We start from the raw sequence: 19,239 nt of genomic DNA on the forward strand, positions 1-19,239 counted from the left end.
GCTGGACCACCACTGCCACTTGGGGTGCTTTGCTGCTTCAGGGCTAGGGGTCATGGAGGTGGGAAGCTCAGGGAAAGATGCCTCAGGGAACTACCAGAAACAGCCACAAGGCCTCACCACAGACTGGAGAAGCACCACCTCACCATCTTTAGACAAAGCAGGGGGGGAAAAAAATAGACCGGAAGAAACAAAGAGACCCAATAATTTATTGGCAGAGCTGAAAGTGGGCATTTGAAAACCATGGGGCTGACTCTCAACTGGGAAGCTCCTCCCAGCCGCAGAGAGATTTGTAATACTGGTATCCCTCAGCAAAAGGCTCTGACATCGAGGCAGAATCCCAGAGATCCTGCATGCCACATACAGAAAGAGAGGAAAGTGCTGCAAGATGCGACCCCCAAGGGCACATTGCTAATCGAAAGGTTGGCCTCCCGCCCTGCTGCTAAAAAAGTTTGTATATGATAAAATCAGCCTCTATCATCACCACTGCTGGAGGGCTTCAGATGGATCCTTCCTCCGAGGAGGAGTGCGAGAGTGGCCCATGAGTCCCTTCAGAGGTCGGAGGGCACTGGTGGAGACCTCTCAGTGCTGTCAACATGGAGAGAGGAGCTTAGTGCCAACTCTTGTTCTCACAATGTGATTTTTGTGTTTCGAAAGCTTGAATTATCCCTGGAAAACAGAGGGAAGAAAAAGGTCAAAGATGCGCATTGTTCAGATCCCAGCACCCCACCCACCATAGCTATCAGTGTTACCATCCCAGCCTGTCACCCAAATCAATGCTCATTAAATCTCCTTAGCAGATCTGCTTCCTAACTAGAGACTTTCCACCTGAGCCAACCTGCTGCTCCAGAACATAAGGAAATCTTGCTTCATCATTACTCATTGGGAAGAAAAAGGTGTTATCTCCTGTGGACAAAGCATGCAATAGACACTGCAAACCTCCCTGACAGATTCTGGGATTTAAACTGCAAGATCTCTTCCTTCTCAGATCTTTGTCCCCATGGATTCTGCTTGGAGCACAAATATACTGGCAGTCCAGCACACTCTGTTCCATTGTCAACAAGTTCACTCTTTTAAGGTAGGACAGACCAAAGGACTATTTAATCTGAACATGACAGTTCCCCCAGATTTAAATAGGAGAGTTTCCTCAGCAGCTTTTACTCACATGAGTACAGCCATGGCGCTACCAACAAAGGAGTGCTGGTCCACCACCTTCACTTGTACCGTGTAGCAGGATGCAGCAGTGATTGAAGATGGGGCAGACTAAAGAAACCTCTGTTACTGCTTACTGCTAGTAGTCTGTGAGCAGCAGCAATAGGCAAAGCACATTTACCCATCAACAGAAAGGTATTGGTTCGTTTTAGTTTGTTTTCTTTCTCATCCAAGTGGAATTAAAGGAGATGATAATTACTTTGGGAGGATGGGTTTGGTGCCTCCCCCTGACAGGGCAGGACAGTAAGTTGCCCAAACCAAGCACCCAAGGATGCCCCAGCACACTGCACCAAACTGGGACAGCTTTGTTGAAGAGTGAAGGCAGCTCATAGCTTCAGAAGCAAGGTGCTCTGCAGGACTGTAAAACCCTGTTTAAAGCCTTGAGCTAGGTTTGTGCGCTGCTGAGAGCCACATGGCAGCTGTAAGATCACAGCGCATGCTGAACAGCCCCAGGAGGCAAGTTAGAGGAGCAGAAGGAAGTCAAAAACACTCTTCATGAGAGTTAACCAAGTTATTCTGCTATTACTTGACAGCAAAAACCATGCTGGAGGCCATCTGTAGAAGACTGGGGTTCACCTTTGTACTTGCAAACAAAGCAGGCTGTGCTGCCACCTGGGAACACGATTCAGAATTCATTAACTGGATTCCAGTTAATTTGCAATAGCAGCAGTGTGACTTTTCATCCCATAGTGTACTTTCACCTGTGTCATCTACCCCAGGAGGATGACACACTCTGGTGAGCTCTTAAACTATTTTTCCCATCTTTTGTTTTCTCACCATCACAATGTCCCCATCCCTCTGCTCACCGCTGCTCTCCCTGGTTAGCATAGGTAACTCAATATAGTGGAGAACTAAATCAAATCTGTCACTGTCCTCCTATCCACTTGGCACATGTACTGCCTTCTGAGACTGGTATTTAATGAAGTGAGCTGGTTTTCTCTTCTGGAAGGTCACTTGAACGCCCTCTAACAATAAAAACACTGCTATGTGCTTGTGAAATATTTTGTAAACACTGATCCTCACAACAGCCCAGATCTGGGAGGAAGGAAAGACTTCAGAGCAAACTCTGAAAGCACTGTTTGTCCAAAGCTGTGGAAGGTGGTTTGGGAGCAGTGGGACTCCCAGCAGCCCTCCAGAGCTCAGCTGTGTTGGAGCAGCTACATCCCATCACAAGGTGGGATTCAGACACTAGATTTGCTTCTCTGAGTGGTTTCCTCTGCCCTGGCACTTGGCAACACAGCAGCCCCACTTGGCTACAACCAAACACAGCCTTCATCACAAGGCCTCATGCAATCCCTTTTTAGTGGAAGTGCCTGCTGTCAGAGAACTGGGCCCTAGAGGGGACAAGCCATCACAACAGCACTGAGCTCACCTTGCCTATTTTCTCTGCACATGGTTGGTTGCCATTACCAGAAGTAGCAGGTGGTTTCATCCCTTGGGCCACAGCATTGTTATTATTTCTAAATACAGTAGCTACTGTGTCCTTCCTGAACAAGCTTTTATTGACAGACTAATTTATTCTGCCCCAGCCCACTGACAAGAGCAAAGGCATGTATGCCAAGCTCCAGGCGCCTCTCTCAGCATCTATTGCATGGATGTGCTCAGCATTCATTTACTCCATAGCTACTAACAGACAACCCTAGGCAGCAGACCCAAGCTGAAGACGTACCTCTCAGCCTCCTAGGACCAGGTCTGGGATACAACTGGCTTGCACAGTGGAAAAACACATTAACAAAACAGCACACAGCATTGTAACACAAAGTGCTGAGTGAATGCAGACCACTGTGAATGCTGGCGTCTTTGGTCAAGAAAATGCAACACAACAACAACCAACCACACTTTTTTGACCTTTGGGGAAAAGCCAGCAGTGGAACGGGCCCACCAGCAGGCCTACAAAGGCAAGAAGAAAACATGCCAGCCTGTGGGAAGAGGGTTGGAAGCTGAGAGGTATGCCATGAAGTCACATAGGAAGAAAGATGAGGCCCTACCCTGGGTGTGACAGAGGGGGGGGAGCGTTCGATCAGCGGCCACTGCTGTTCACCAGGCCATGAAACTCCTCCCAGGCCCTGGCAAGCCAGAGGGAAAAAAAAATAATAAAAATGAAACAAAAATAAAAACAAAACAAAAAAAACAGCACTTCAGATCAAAGGCTTCTTAACTTTTAACAAGAGCAGAAACATTCAATGGCGTTTGAAAGGCACTCGTCTTCAGAGAGCAAGGCAATATTCTCTGATAGCCCTAGTGGATAGAAGCATCCTTAAAACCCAGCCAAACATCTGACAGCGCGAGGCAGCTTTAACGTTCTGCACAGACGTGAAGCGTTCCCACTGGCTGCTGGCGATACAGCCACATTAATACCCAGAGACAGGTATGACCTTCCCAGTCACAAATGGAATATCCATTTCCTATCGCTAATAAAATAGCCAGTGTTTTGTATTTCTAGAGGATTATCACATTCCTTGGCTGGTTAAACTCTGCCAGTTACTGGCCCCGTGCTTCACCACATATCTGCAGTAATCCCCACAATAGGGTCTTCTTTTAATGCCATGTGGCTCGGTTATTAGGCCAGTCTTCCATCAGGCAGCAGAATCCAATTGTTTATAGAGTCTCACTTCCTATTGTAAGCCTGCATTGTTAATAACAGCCCAGTAAAAACACCGGAGCTATCTGAAATGAAAACGTTTTCCAACAAGTTAGAGGGACAGGCCTAACACTGCGTTCCCTGGTGGAGAATGTTACTGACGTACAAAGTTAGCAGACTGAAAAATTGCTGTCTGTTTTACAAAGGCACCATTCTGAAAGCCCCTCTCAGGGAAATAAAGAAACGATGCTGAGGTTAATGTGAGCATGACTACTATCTTCCAGGATCAGAGACATCAAAGGACCTTGTCGTTTTTCAGACGCAGATAAACAGTGCTGGAGGCTACAGCACATGCCAAGCCATTCACCAACCCAAAGTCCCACAGAGCCAGAGGGACCCTAAAGGGAACCCAGGTCAGCCATAAACCCGTGCGGTCTCGCTGATTTTAGCTGCTAAGTGCCAGCCGAACCTCATATCTTGTTTCCTGCATTGCCTCATCAGGCCACTGCAACACAACAGGAAAGTACAGAGATGGAAATTCCACAGCAGTCAGCATCTGTGCATGAAATGGACCCTCAGCCTGGCTCCTACCTGCCTCACAGTCAAACTCCTCATTAGCATTTGCAAAAGCAGCTCAGCTGTCACATGCTCTTTCCCAGCAAAGGTCCAAATAAGCAGAGAATATACCAGCAGAGTGCATGTCATGGCTATTGTGAAAGACTACGCCACAAAGAGGCAGGCTTGCTGAGGACACAGCAAACAGGACATGAGCAAGAAACTCGTTACCATGATGCCTACCTTGGAATTTGTGACACTACCTTCCTGTGAGGCAGGATGGCAAATCCCTCTTCCGAAGGGATCACAATTCACCTTCTGAGCATCCCCAGGAGCACAAAAATCTTCCTGATCATGACTAGGATGGACAGGTAACAGCCACCTACGGGACTCCCAGAGCTACATCTAATCTCTGAGCTGACACTCAGACACTTCAAAGCAAAGAAAACATGAAGAGAAAAAGCAGATAGCAAAGGTACTGTAGATGCTGCAAGGACAGCGCACCAGACAGCTGGGGTTCACCAGCACATCACTCTTCTCTCAGCACTCAGTTGGGAAAGTGCAGGGCAGAATAAAGGGTAAGTTAGCACAAGGTCTTGCTAAGGCATCTCACAGATGATTGCTGAGGTCAGATCTGCAGTCCAGCTTGACATACAGCAGAATGCTGCTTTGTCAGAGACGAACCCACAGGTGGCTCATTCTAAACAAGGCATCAGTGCAGACCCCAAAATGGGTGCCTTTACCCCAAGGCTCCCCTGATAAAGCCAACACACAGTGCTCTGAAAGGCCACAGAAATAGCCAGTATTACCCAGCCAGTGCCCAGTACCAGATGCTGCAGGTACTGTCCAGAAGAAAGTTGGGGGAAGGCAAATGTGCAACCAGAATTCCTCTGAACTTCTGAATACGAGCTGGAAAGCTACCCACATCTCCAGCCTCGTTCCAGTCTCTAATATCCTCCCTTCAGTCCCCCATTCCTTCTATTCCTACCACATTACCAATAATCACACCTTTTCTCTTTCCTCTCCTGCAGTCCCCCTCAAACCCACAACTTTTGTCCTCTACACAGAAGGGACACAAGGGCAGATCATCTGTCTATATGACCAATAACGTACTACCCCTTTCAAACCAAAGAGCTCTCTGTTCCAACATCTCATAACATCATGCACATAGTCCTTCAGCTGCCAACCCCTTCTCACACACACAAAGAAAAGGATCTTCCAGCCAAGAATTTTTAAGCTAAGACCCTCATACATATTATACTGCTAATTAATCCAACTATCTGCTGACTTGACTGAAAAAATCCAGCAAGACGTGTCTGCTCTAATGTACCTAAACTGTGCTAGCAGAGCAAACTGCTCTCCATTTCGTACTGAACGAGGCTGCCAGTTAATTTTGTCTGGCAGAATCTTTATGATCTGTGATGTGCCAAGGGCACAGCGCCAGGGAGTCTAAGAGGTTATTTTTATGTATAGACATTTTTAGTACCTTAGTGCTATACTGTCTGTGTGGCGATCAGATACTCAGTGAATTGATCCCCAACACTTAAGTTATTCCCACTGAACAGATGGGAAATGGAAACATTAGCAGGCTAAATAAAGCCAGCCAGAGCTGCTTGTCCACACTCATTCCTGACCTACAACTGTTGAAGTTTCCTACTCTCTCCCTCACTCCCTGGGTCAGGATGCAAGCAGAGCTCCCTTTCAAGTTGAAGGGAAAAAAAACCCAACAAAACATGCAAAAAAAAGCCACCAATACAGAGTTCAACAAAAAGGGGAAGAGCAGCCACAGCTGTTTCAAGGGAGTTTCCAAATCTAAACTGTGAAAGCAGCACTAGCTGTTTTCTCAAAATCCCAGCAGTTCCCCCTTTGGTATTTTTCTACGTAGCCTTGCTTCCCTCCCTTCTCCTTCCCCAGATAAAATAAAGGAAATAAAGAGCTCACAGCACATGCTGCTCTCACGGCACTCACCAAGGTCTGTCCTTTCCACCAGCCTGCATGCAACCTGCCAGCATGTCCACTCACTGCACTCTGCACACACGGTATATCTATCTATCTATCTGTCTATCTGTCTATCTGTCTATACCAAGGATATTCTTGTAGTTTGAAATAGTCCTTTCATTTAACAGGCAGTATCTGCAGCTAAGGCCAACAGGATAGCCAGCATAACTTTGAAATCAATATATCTGAACTGATCTCCATGAAAAGAAACACAGCAGCTTCTTTGCTAAGAGACAGTCCACCAAGATATGGGAGCCTTTTACGAAGTCTCAGATACTTCTCAAGAATTGACAATGAACAAGGCAGTGAATCCATCACTTCAAAGCCCGAGTCTACGGAAGTGCTCTTAACTCGCAGCACTGAGAAATGTTACTGGAATTGGAGAATGGAGTGATAAATGGATTAAGCCAGCATTGCAGAGCCTCAGGAGAAGAGGACAGCTATCAGATATGGAACCTCACCACTCTTTTCTGCCTTTTATTCCAGTTCTTCAACTTGATGGAATGACGGTGAAGCAACACAGCCCTCTAGAGCTGGCAAGATCCAAGACAACCCATTACTCCATCGACAGGCATCAGTGTGCATGGGGCCCATTTAGAAACTGGGTAACTTCAGACAAGGTACAGCTGAACACAAAGATGACACAAATAGGGCAGCACCACTGAAGAGTATCAACTCCTACCATTCCTGGAAATTAGCAGACAAATGAAAACTAGTGCTACAAAACCATAAAAGTTTACCTAATAGTTACAGGAGTAGCTGAACTCCAATGCAACAACAAAGACTTCTCACCAGCACTATCTTACTACTTCAGAAACACTCACCTGGCCACACATTTACCACTTCCCTGAGGATTTCTTTAGTCACATTTCCCTTGAATTCAAGATTGCACTCCCCACTTCCCACCCCCCCTTTCTTTCCCTTATTCTTTCTTTTTCCCTTTAAAACACAAGAACCTTGTTCCTGCACTCCTCTTACGGTGCATACCCTTATTCCCTCCCTAGGATTATCTGTTTGCTTCCTAGCTAAAATATTGTCCAAGGCCATTTCCTGCAACCGCCTGCAGTGAAATGAACCCAGTGCCAGCCCTATTAAGATCAACTATTCTTCTCATTTACTCGAGCCATCCCATTAGTTATCAGTAGTGACTTTGAAAGGAACAGGGAGTTTTATACCCTGCTCAGCTCTCACTGCAGCAGGCACTTACAAATAACTAAAGCTTTGTTTTCAGAAAAAAAAAAAAAGTAGCCTTGCTTTTGAGCTGACAGGACGATCCATAAAGTCACACAGCAACCGAAGTATTTCCAGGCCACTCAGCTCAGTGGAAGCTTTGCAGCACGGCCACACAGAGAATGCCTGGTCTCTCCTGTCACATGAAGCAGTGGTGTTCAGCATCCTGGATGGTGCTGCAGGTGGGAGCTCTCAGCAGAGCTGAGGAAATATGCTATAAACCACAGACTATACATTCTAAGACAGCAAAAAAGGTTCATTTTTCCTTAATTTCAAACCGCAGGGAGTGCTGTTGCCCATGACCCACTATCACAGCTGAACCTCGTCACTTCCAAGGTTTAAGAACACTGATGAGCAGAACCTTTGATATTGCCCACCTCAGGCAAAAGCACCCCAGGGAAGGAACAAAGAGAAGCGATCTCTCTCCAGCTACTGAAAGAAGGCAGCCCACAAAATGTGTTCTTCTCAGGTACCGAGTGAGCACTGTAATGCCTAAGGTACTATAAATCCTCTGGAATTAAGAATAGTCCAAGAGAATGCTCTAGCTCTTCCAGTAAGACTGGTAATTAATACAGACTGGGCTGACCCTTCCACTTGAAGGGATTTAGGCAGCTTGTCAATATAGCAAGCAAGAGAAAGGACGAACACGTGAATACTGCAATGAAAGATCTGCTTATCTAGCTAACTGCACAAGCCACACCACTGTGAGCAGAAGGAACAGAATGCAGAAGAGCTCCTTGGAGTAACTGTGAAGCAACAAATACTTTTCAAAAGCAGCCTGGCAGTACCACCATCTTCTGAAACAAAGGAGGCTGCAGCCTCACTGACAACTCATGAAAAATGGTGTCTAAAAACAAGTTAATACGAAGTGCAATATCACAAAAGGAATATATAAACCCTGAAACACAGTGCTCTGCTTCCACAGCGAGGGGCACGCTAGCAATTTCTACCAAAGTGTTCATTTACAGTGTGTCAAAAGCTAATCCAGGTCAATTCACTACCTAAAAGTCAAGGTTCTGAGAAACGCCTGTTCTTTTCTTGCTAAGCATGCTCCCTTTCCCGAAGCACAATCAATGCCAATCAAACCCTGCACACGAGCAGAGCTCTAGTGGAGAGATGCAGCCCATACAAATGAAAAATGCCACAAGCTCCCCTAGAAAGGCAGTCCTGACAAAGCCTACAGCATGGCTCTTCCATTAGAGCCTTTCATAAAACACAGCCAGAGCGCGAATACTGAGCGCTGGCTAGAAAGCCCTCTCGAGCCATAAATCACATGGTACATGCACAGCATAAGTGGAGTTTATTCATGACGGACAGTATTTCAACAGGGCTTGATAGATGGCCGAGGAAAAGGAGCCAGGCTTTATGGAGGATAGAACTAGTTATACAAGAGATTCTTCATTAGTGAGAAATCCTTAATGACATGAAGCTTAGCCAAGCGAAGTCAGCCTGAAAGCTGGGGCTGTCCTGCTCTTCTCTGTCAACAAAGCAGGCACCATCGCCTCCCTGCAGCTTGCTGCCTGCAACTCCTCCATGCTAGCACTGATACTGAGCAAGAAAAGCACAATAAGTCAGTCCACGCAACACTACACAGAAACTCCAATGACAAGCAGCTCTGGTCTGAATTTACACCAGCACTATTAGAAGGAAATGTTGGACCGCACTAAAACCAGAGCGCTGCAGCTCAAGTGAGGCAATGGAAAAAGAAGTCTCATGACACCCTACATGATGGAAGGTTAATTGCTCAGACCTACTCCACTAGGACACCAAACCAACTTCTGACTACCGCTCCAACCCACAGAAGGGTATACGTGGGAGACAGGTCAGCCTGGTCCTATTTAACAACTGCTCCCGACTGTAATCTGAACCACTAAATTTGATTCCTCAAACACCTGTTATTCTTGGACAAGCTCCTCTTGCACCATACATCAGAGGAATAAAATGAAACCTATGCTGCACAGAAAGAGAGGGAAGCCAGCACAGTTTGTTACGCTACTGTAGGGAAATAAGACCGTGACACTGGATGCACCATCACTCAAGGACTGATGCCTGCCAGAGCAACACCAGACACAAACATTGCAACAGTAGCACTCTGTGACCTAGGAAGTGCTGATGAGGATAGCTTATAACGAAAGGTCACATCACTTCCTGTCTAAACTTGCTGCAACAAATATCACAGCTGCAACACTGGCTTGGGATACAACCTTCCTTAGAGAGCCTGGGAGAACAGAACGATCTCCTCCCTCACAGCACAAAGCTGCAGTCCCAGCCTGCAGTCTGCTGCTGCAAAACAGAAGCAAAATACCCTGGAAAACATCCACATGAGCACTTTGCTATCTCATAACACAGGTAGAGAGTTGACAGTGCCCTCTCCTGGCAATAAGCACATGAGAAATGTTACTAACAAAAAACATCACGAGATTTCAACAACAGTGGGAACTTTCAGAAACACCAGAGCTCACTGGAAAAAGACAGGGTTTAACAACAATCATTTCCCTTTTCCTTCTCCTTCCCACACACACAGGCAGGAGGGCCGTGTGGAGCACTAGATGCCTAAAGGCAGTTTAAACAGACTCATGTATTACTGCTAGTGACTCACACCCCAAATCAGATGCTACTAGTAGCTACATCTCTGCTAACAGCAGGACTGAGCTCACCAAACTCTCTGCCAGCATAACAAAGAGATGGTGTCTATGTGGAAAGGACAAGCCAGCACAATGAAAATAAGTCATGAAATCTTGGACCCTGATTAAGGGTTGGATTAGAAAAGCTCACCGTCTTATTAATTTGTTTCACTTCTTCTAAGCGTAAATTTAATCAATATGACCTAATTGGTGTATTGGTTCATAATATACGTCAGAAAAAAAAATGTTACGTGATTGACTATAAGCAATGCTTGCACATGCAATTCTCTGTCACACTGTGGGAAATAAAAGTCACCCTGAATGGCCTGGTATAGAAAGCTGTAATAGGTTTATTTAAAAATACAGTTGTCCTCTCTGTGTACCATGATCTTCTAGTCTTGTTAAAGAGCCTCTGTCACCAGGGCCTGGAAGACTTAATATATGACGTTTATTATGATTAGAAATCATTTGTACAGCACTGTAAATTCACACAGCTCTTTCCCAAGAACATTTATAAGTCTAATGGCACTATAAATCCCTGTTAGCTTCCGCACTTTATTCCCTTGAATCTCTATTTATTCAAATGATCTCACATCCTCCCTTTCCCCCCCCACACCGCAATCTTGTCTCTGAATATATGAAGCCACAGTCCCACACTGGGCAGCCATCTCCCAAGTGACAGGCTGGGTGGATTGCTAACAAAGCCCAGGACTACATGCTTAAAAAAGAATACTATTAGAACAGAACAAACCTAATAACAGTGCAATAATGACACAGATATTTAGCTTTCCAAGCACACTGGCAACAATTGCTGCTGTTTGTCTTACTGTTTGCACTGAACAGCCCTGATGCACATGAGCAGTTCTCTCCGTTCTTGCGATCTGCATTAAATTGCTTGAGCTTGCATGCAACCAGCAGCAGGCCCTCCCCCTGCCACCATACGTACTTGATGCTATCGGTGTGTGTTTTATATTCCATGATGGTGTTGGGAGGTAGGTTGAGCACTCTTCGTAACGTGTCGCGTATCCTGGCTGTCGTGGCCTGGTCACTGGCTGTCTTGTTCCATATCGAGATAATGTCCTCCTACAGAATAGCACAGAAAGAAGGGGTAAGCAGATGGCATTTTCTGTAGCCCTGCCAAATGGAACTATATGCCAGCTCTCAGAACAGCTTACCTGGAATCGGACAGAGACGACTGCCCCACAGATTTCTTCACCCACCATAAACTGTTCTCCAAGCATTGCCAGAATGAGATTCTCCCAACACCGTGATGCTAAGCCCTTTCGCAGACGGATAATCCATTTACCACCATTTTTGTTGGCATCATCCTAGAAAGATGTGCAAGAAATCAATTTGTTTTCTTCTAGTAATTTTTCTGCTTCCCACAAGACAGCAAAGTCATAGACAACAGCAGATATTGATTGCATGGAGCACCAGGGACTGATATTTGGAGGTATTTCAAAGCAAAAGCATTTCACTGCTCCCCCATACAAGCAGAGAAAGAGGAACGCCACTTACTTTGAATACAAAGCATTTGAAATAACCACTCTCAACATTTCAGAGGACACTAAACACTGAAGACTTGAGCTCCAGTATTTTGATCCCACTTAGTAAAGACTGCAACAGCCCATCCATCTTCACACAGAATCAGAGGCAAAAACCCTGGAAGTATTTCAAACTCTAGCCTAATTCCAGCTCTGTTTAATCCCCTGAATACGTAGCTCTCCTGGTTAAAAGAGGAAAAATCCCTTATCACGGAACATGGAAGGCATGGAAACAGTTTGCAAAATCATGTTCAAAAGTAAAGGGAAAGTTGAAATGTTTTTCTTCAGCATTTCCAGGAACGAGCTCACATAACAAGTTAACCCAGAAGGGCCAGCCTGTTCTCTGGAAGCCACTGTCATTATCACAGATACAGACGAACTGTGCTGACCCAAGGAAATACACAAAAATTGGAAGAAAGGAAAGGAAAAATTTACGCTAAGCACCCAACCTGTCATCTCAAAGTTGCAATCCTGTATGTTGAACTGAAAACTGCTACAGACTGCCCTGCTTCACAAACACACAACCACATCAAACAGCAGTTCTTCCTTTGTGCAGAATTCTCACTGTGGCATTCCCTTCTAGCTGGAAACTCCTACAAAAGGGAACAGATTCCATCCAAAGACAACAACTGAGAAGTAAGAACAAGTCTAAGGGGAGGTGGCAGTTAGGAAGGGAATGAACAGCAGTCTAGGACAAAAACAGAGAAGGAAAAAGAGCTCGTAGTGATCTGTATTACACAGAACATCCCTGGCCAAACAATTAGCATTCCCCTTTGCCAACCTAAGTTACACTTCAAAGATGCGAGGCAAGGCAGCCCAATCCTTCTTAATGGGACAAAATAAACTTTATTTTAGCTATAAAGCTTCTTTAGGACTTTGAAAAACTAAGTATTTGTGCACTCTCAGAAATAGCAAATGCCAATGAAACAATCCTGAGCAAAAAGGAAAATGCCAGCAGAGGAGCAGCATTCACCAGATCCCCAGTTTCCATCTACATGTTAAGAGTCCATAGTGAAAGGGGAAGGTGTGAGCTCTGGACAAACCTCCAACACACGAGAGCAGCCACATGCAAGGTGAAGAATCTAAATCAGCAGTTCTAGGAATGCTGCATATTCCCATGAAATGCAAAAATGCTTTTTGATTAAGCATCCTTGTTTTCCAAGTTGTGAACATCCCACTCTGAGAATTAAGAATTCAGCCTAAGTTGGGTTTAACTCCTCGAACATTCCACACTGACTTACAGAGGTAAGAAAATAAATTGGTATAGCTCAAAACACCTTAAACATTGTTCAGGAAGGTTCAAGGCTAGAAAGAGAATGGTCATTGGGAAGCAGATGCTGTATTGTGTGTTTTATGGTTACTGTTAGTTTTCTTTCAGGTTAAACAAGCTTTGGTTCAGTCAAGCATTTCATTTCCATTTACCAGAATAATAATGATCTGCAGCCCAGAAAATCACAAGGGAACATTATGCTTACTGCTACTGACTTTACCCAGAAAAGGCACAGATGGATTCTGAAAAAGATCAGAACCACATATATGTATACATGCTTACAAAAATTACAGTAATTAAGCTTACTTTCAAAGAGGAAGGAACATAAAGCCCTAAAAAGGGTAGCAAAGAGAAGGGAAGCTACAAGGGTAAGTCTTCCACAAATACAAGAAGGCAACGTGACCAGAAATAAAAGACAAAGAGCCTCTCCATCTTCATCCTAAAATGGCTACAGGGAAATTCTTTATAGAAATTCTGCTATCATTAACTTGTGGACTCTCTGGTGGACACATTATCAGAGCAGCTAAGCTGACTAGGAGTCCAAGGAGGGTTAAGCGTTTTATATAAATTGTATTTGCAGTAACTGGCTATAAAACACCTTGCTTAAAATAATTGCCAACCAGGGTCACATATAAATTTCTCAGGACCAAGCAGCATAATTAGGTACTGCAGAGCAACACATAAAATTCTCATATTGCAAATGGTATTGGTCATTGCTGGAAGCCAGCCAGGAGCTGGAAGAATGATTTGTTGGGCAAAGATTTTTTTTTTCCCTTCTTTATACAGATTTGGACAGAAATGAACATGTGCAAATCAAGTGCCTTGTAAAGGAAAAAAAGTGAATGAAGAGCTAAGTCTTCTTTCCATTTTCTGTTCTGTGTACAGCTGTAGGCTTTTAAGCACATGCATCTCCTTGCTTCTTATTATTTCTTCCCTTATTGAGAGGTTCTGTTTCTTTTAGAGGAAAGCTCCATGCTGCTGCCATAGGACAAAGCACTAATAATGGGTAAAAGTGCTGTGCTGTGCTGTGTAGTGAGCACAGAGCTTAGCATGGCTACCCTTTACTGAGCTGCATGCAACACCAGCCAGAAGACTCTTCTGGACCCACAGCAAGCACAGCTAGCAACTCCCTTCATCTGCCCTCTCCTCATCCAGAAGACCACAGAGTCACCAGGTTACATAGAACAGAGTTTTGAGAACAAGTTTACAGCAAGTTCAGAAGAAAAGGCTGAACTCAAGAGTGCCATTAAGTGACAAGACTCTCTTCACCACAGAAGGTTTCATCCATCATTCTCTGGGAAGCATCAAGGCAGACACGAGAGCTCCAACTCACCTCCCACATGGGTTTGATGCCCTCTTTGAAAAGATGGAAGTCACTATGGCCTGTCAGGTCCCCAGGACGTACCATGTGACTGTAAAACCGCCAGAACTGCTCCACCTGCAATGACATGAACCACACAGTGAGGATGCTCAAACTGCTCAGAGCCACAGCTCTGACTAAAACAGGCTTCCCTTTCTACAACAGTTAGCCAGACACACCTTCCCCTCTTGTATTTACATGTCACAAGGGAGTTTATTAGGATTCCCATAAAGCAGCCATAGGATCAGAGACTGAGTGCCTACATTTCACCGGTTCTATCAGCAGGTGACCACCTGAAACATTCAACAAGTGCCTGCAAAAATTACTTGGTGTTTCTTCCAAACAGTCTGTGCTAAGATAGTTACTGCTCTAGAGAACAGTTACTAGATTCTAATGCTCAAACTTTAGTGGATGTGACATATCAAGTGCAACAGCTACAGTCAAGCCTCCCTGCACTACACAAGAACTCATTCCTGCATGAACTACTGTTCTCAGCACCAACAGAGACCGAAAAACCCTCCAAATCTGACATATTTTGGATTTTTACTGTGTCCGGGTTCTAAGACAACAGAGACATTCTGCTGCTATTTTTAAATCTTCAGGCACTACTCAGAACTTCTGTTTAAATCCTGCTTATTTCCCTTTACAGCCTGTTATGACATTCTGACCACTACAAAAATACCACTTTCCACCATGCCACCCCCTGTGTCCACTTCAGACAGCCTGGCAAGAATTTTTAATTCTTAAAAATAAAATACCTATTCTTTTAGATTCTTTGGGTGAAAAGGGATTTTAGAGAGGCTGAACCTTCAAAAGAAGGCACTGGAACAGATTATACTAATTTCCACTTTCTAAGAGGACTCTACTCAGTAGGACCATAGCTATTAAGCAGATCAGCAGTGAAGCTGGAGGGGTTGGACACCATTCCAAGTACTTTATCAGAGACCTCGATGACTTGGTCAGCACTTGGAATTCTGCTTCAAACTCTGATCTCTGCCACCCAAACAGAAACTTGCTTTTATAGTCGATATAATTACGAATCAAGGCTGAGATGGGGTCAGAAACAATCTATTTCTGCAAGATAATTTCTACACTGCATTTGCATCTAAGTTCTCAATGAGTGTACCTGCCCTCTAGTGGTTAGAATTTAAAAGCTTTGACTTACAGGTTTCTACTGAAAAGCAGAGGACAAATGTGAATCCAGGCTTCAGCTCAGACAGTCCCTCCTGAAGCTTATTCTCTCCTTTAACAAAACTTGGAACCAAATCTTCTGACCAACCTCTTTCCAACCTACCTGAATTCTAGCATTTCCAGCCTACAGTATCAATCAGAAAATCTTTACAGCAAAGAGCAGACAACCCAACACTGCCTTTCCAGTACTTACTTCATTCTAGGAATAAAAAACCACGAACAGCTAAAGGGTAAAAGGAAGAAAAGTTTCCCCTCCAACCAACTTCACTGCAACACTCAACTGTACCTCAGTCACCACTTCCACAGCAACAGCAGACACCATGCCAAAAGCTGCTTACACATCAAGAACACCAGATGACTGTTCTTAACACACTTTGTGGTGGAAATACTGGGGGTAGAGGGGAGCAGCTGTACAGTCATTGCTTCACAGCTTTCCTTTCTTCTCTTGCTCACTTGTCAAGCACTGGTGCAGCTAGCAGGTTACACTTATAAGAGCTCTCACCATTCTTCTATTATTATTCCAGCTAACACAAGGCAGAGAAGAACTGCTTAGGACACTCCACCTGCTGTAGGTAGTTAAAGAACTCACCTGTAAGTCCTCTGCTCTCAACAGCAGAAGCACAGCATGCACGTGCATATGCTCAACATACAGAGAGTAAGCCAGCCGCAATGACTACATCGTGTCCAAGTGATACAAGCACAACAGGGATATACTCACTGAGGCAAAGGTGCCAATCTGTTTGATGTTCTGTTCATAACTCTGTGAGCTGGTTGGCCTCCCAGGTGTTCGTCTGGAGTACCAGAAAGTGTAATTATACTGCAAGGGGTGCTCAGCTGGTCCCGGGACAACCGCCTGCAGAACAGAAAACCTTGCTTAGCCCTAATATGCTCCTCTACAGCAGGAATGGAAAAAGAAATACATTCACAGCATCAGAAATCTACATGTTCCCATCCTAACAGAGTGTAAAACAAACAATAAAGCCTGACTTTCACTGAAAAATGCCATTACTGTTAGTTGACTTTCATGGACCATTAGGCTAACAGCAGCTGGCCATTCCAAAGAGTATTAGAAATTAGCTGTATGTTCACAGTTAAGGAAATAAGCTCTAGGAAGAGACACACATAAACAGGCTTCATAACAATTAAAAACAGCATTATTAAATTTACCTTTTAATTCCGCACTGTGACTGTCTCAAAAGAAAATGACAAACTGAAAACAGCAATATTTTCTTCTGAATGAAAAAAAAAAAGCCATTTTTCCCTATGAAGAATAAAACACATGTATACTAAATCATGCTTTAAAAGCATTACAACTGATTGCTAACTGCAGCTCCCCTTAAGCAACTGACACTCCCAAAACTCTGGGAGGATTATTCTGTCTTCTAATGAGTGTGAAAAGGGGTTAACAAGAACTTATTACCCAGGAGTCAAAACTGACATGACACAAGATGAGGGCTTTGGGTTGTTTTTTTTTTCCACTTGGTATTGCTGCAGGAGTAAAGAGCTTAAATCTCTATTCCTTTCTTGTCTATAGTTAATTTATAATGACATAAGCACGAGATTAAAAATAAAAACAACAAATAAGCATAGAATTATAGAAGCATAGAGTCATATCCACCTTCTCAACCAGGGTACACTGCACTCAATGAGATCCCATCTTAAGAATAATGTCAACAGCAGGACAAACACAGTTTGTAAGCCAGCAAAAGGCCACCACTCCTCTGTCAATCACTCTCTTCCCCACATCCTCTTCCAAATATTGTTTTCAACAGTCAGGGGAATAAAGCTTTATTTTTTTCTAACATAAGCAAAAGCCTGGCTGCTCCTAGATGCAATTACGAAGGAAGTATGAAGGAGATTCAGGCTGGACATTAGGAAGTATTACTTCTCAGAAAGGGTAGTCAGGCATTGGAATGCACTGCCCAGGGAGGTGGTGGAGTCACCGACCATGGGAGTGTTCAAGAAACGTTTGGATGTTGCGTTGATGAACATGATTTAGCTGGGAAGTATTGGTAATGGTTGGACTAGATGATCTTCTGGGTCTTTTCCAACCTTGATAATTCTGTGATTCTGTGAAGCGTTCACCCCACAGATTATATACCTCTAAGAACTCCAAAATGAAACTTCAAAATCAGACAGAGTAAAAGAGTTCTTCCAACATCATTACCACAGCAACAAAACATAACATGACCACAGTCCTCCAAGACATTTTCCTTATCCTTAAACTGAGGGCTCCAGTACTCTCACCTCAAGCCCTGGTGAGGGGAAGCAGCCACCAGCACCTTACCTTCCTCTTGGTGGTACTCTGTGGCTTCTCTCGATCATTTTTTTCCTTCTCACTGTCTTTCTGTGTGTTATTCTCCTCGTTCTGGTCATGGTCTCCACTATCATCATCTTTCAATCTGGTAATGAAGAAGACCAGTGGCTGTGAGCATTATATCTTGGAGCTGGGAAGTTTCACAGCAAGCAGCAGCAGCAACCTCTTTTTATACTCTCCTGCTAATGCTTGACACACACTCAGGCACACGCAAAACCGAGATACAAGTGAATTCAAGCACTCAGTAACCGACCACAGACCCTCTGCAAAACAACCCCACCGTGTGGACCCTCCAACCTGCCGGCAGCATCCACAGAGCCCCCACTGCAGCTTTCTGCCCCTCCACAGCCTGTGCCGGCCACGGCAGCCATCACCACCCTCACGCCTCAGTGCTCCGGGCCTGCCCCGCTCCCTGCCGAGGGCAGGAAAAGCTGAACGAGAACCGTGACCAACAGGCCGGCCCGGTGCACAGCGAGGCCTCCCTACAGAGAGCAGGGCCGGGAAAGTGGCTGTGTGCGGCCCCGTGACTCATGGCGGATGGGAGCCGCGGGCAGGGCCCGAGCCACGCCGCCGACTCACGCGTCGAATTTGTTGTTCATCGTCGCTCGCTGCCGCCACCCCCGTCCACCTCAGCGACTTCCGCTCCGCCGAGTCCGCTCTCCAAAACCTTCCGCCACTTCCTGCGGCGACAGCGCCGCCATGATCCCCGCCCCGCCATCATGGGGGCGGAGCAAGGCGGAAGTGGGAAATAGACATTTCCGGCCGCCATCTTGGTTCTTGTACTCATGTATATGGATATGAATATATATGTATATGGATATATACATGAATATACAAGGGCAGTGACACATCAAAGTGCAGATGCGTGTATTTCTCACCTTATTCTTACAGATACACCATAGTTTAGAGACATACTAATATACATACTGCCATCATAAAGCGGTACTGTTGGCATCTGAACCAGTTATGAAGAAATCTGTGGTCATTTGAACGTGTTGTGTATGAATATAGATCATGGCTCATCCTTTATCTGCAGATATAAGGGAGGTGCTGAGCTTTAAGAATCTTTTAATACTATAACAGATTTCCAGCATGACAGATTTATCCATATATGCATATCCACAGAATCCATACTGAGTTAAGTTGGAAAGACAGCAGCTCTACTAGAAAAGTAATGGCTGACTGAAGAACGTACAGTCAGCTTTGTTCCAGTCTACAGTGGAACAACGTTATTATCTTAGTGGTGACTGCCAAGGAACACCAGCAAGTACTTAGGCAAAGTGCGGGGCTTTTGAAGTGCAATTCAAATAGATAAATAACAGTCTTTCAGAAGGAAGAGGAGGAGGATGTGGGAAGACAG

At 44.8% G+C, this 19,239-nt stretch overlaps 1 protein-coding gene across 6 annotated transcripts; it reads right to left on the reverse strand.

Annotated features, from left to right (window-relative positions):
* Positions 1-185: 185 nt before the first annotated feature.
* On the reverse strand, positions 186-18,510 carry EIF4E2 (eukaryotic translation initiation factor 4E family member 2). Of its 6 annotated transcripts, none has more exons than XM_015871847.2 (8): positions 18,459-18,510; positions 17,850-17,964; positions 16,281-16,415; positions 14,345-14,449; positions 11,373-11,525; positions 11,144-11,280; positions 3,198-3,275; positions 186-666 (listed from the first exon to the last, which is right to left on the reverse strand). In XM_015871847.2, exons 1-7 carry the CDS (start codon positions 18,476-18,478, stop codon positions 3,230-3,232), a joined length of 711 nt encoding a protein of 236 aa, XP_015727333.1. In that variant the 5' UTR covers positions 18,479-18,510; the 3' UTR covers positions 186-666; positions 3,198-3,229. The 6 variants fall into 6 exon arrangements, with proteins under 6 accessions (XP_015727333.1, XP_015727331.2, XP_015727334.1 ...); XM_015871845.3 differs by having other exon boundaries at positions 18,177-18,510; XM_015871848.2 differs by lacking the exon at positions 3,198-3,275.
* Between the last annotated feature and the right edge of the window lie 729 nt (positions 18,511-19,239).

Source organism: Coturnix japonica, chromosome 12 (genome assembly GCF_054131305.1).
Source record: "Coturnix japonica strain WE chromosome 12, WE-NBRP24, whole genome shotgun sequence".
In the NCBI taxonomy this organism is placed as follows: domain Eukaryota; kingdom Metazoa; phylum Chordata; class Aves; order Galliformes; family Phasianidae; genus Coturnix; species Coturnix japonica.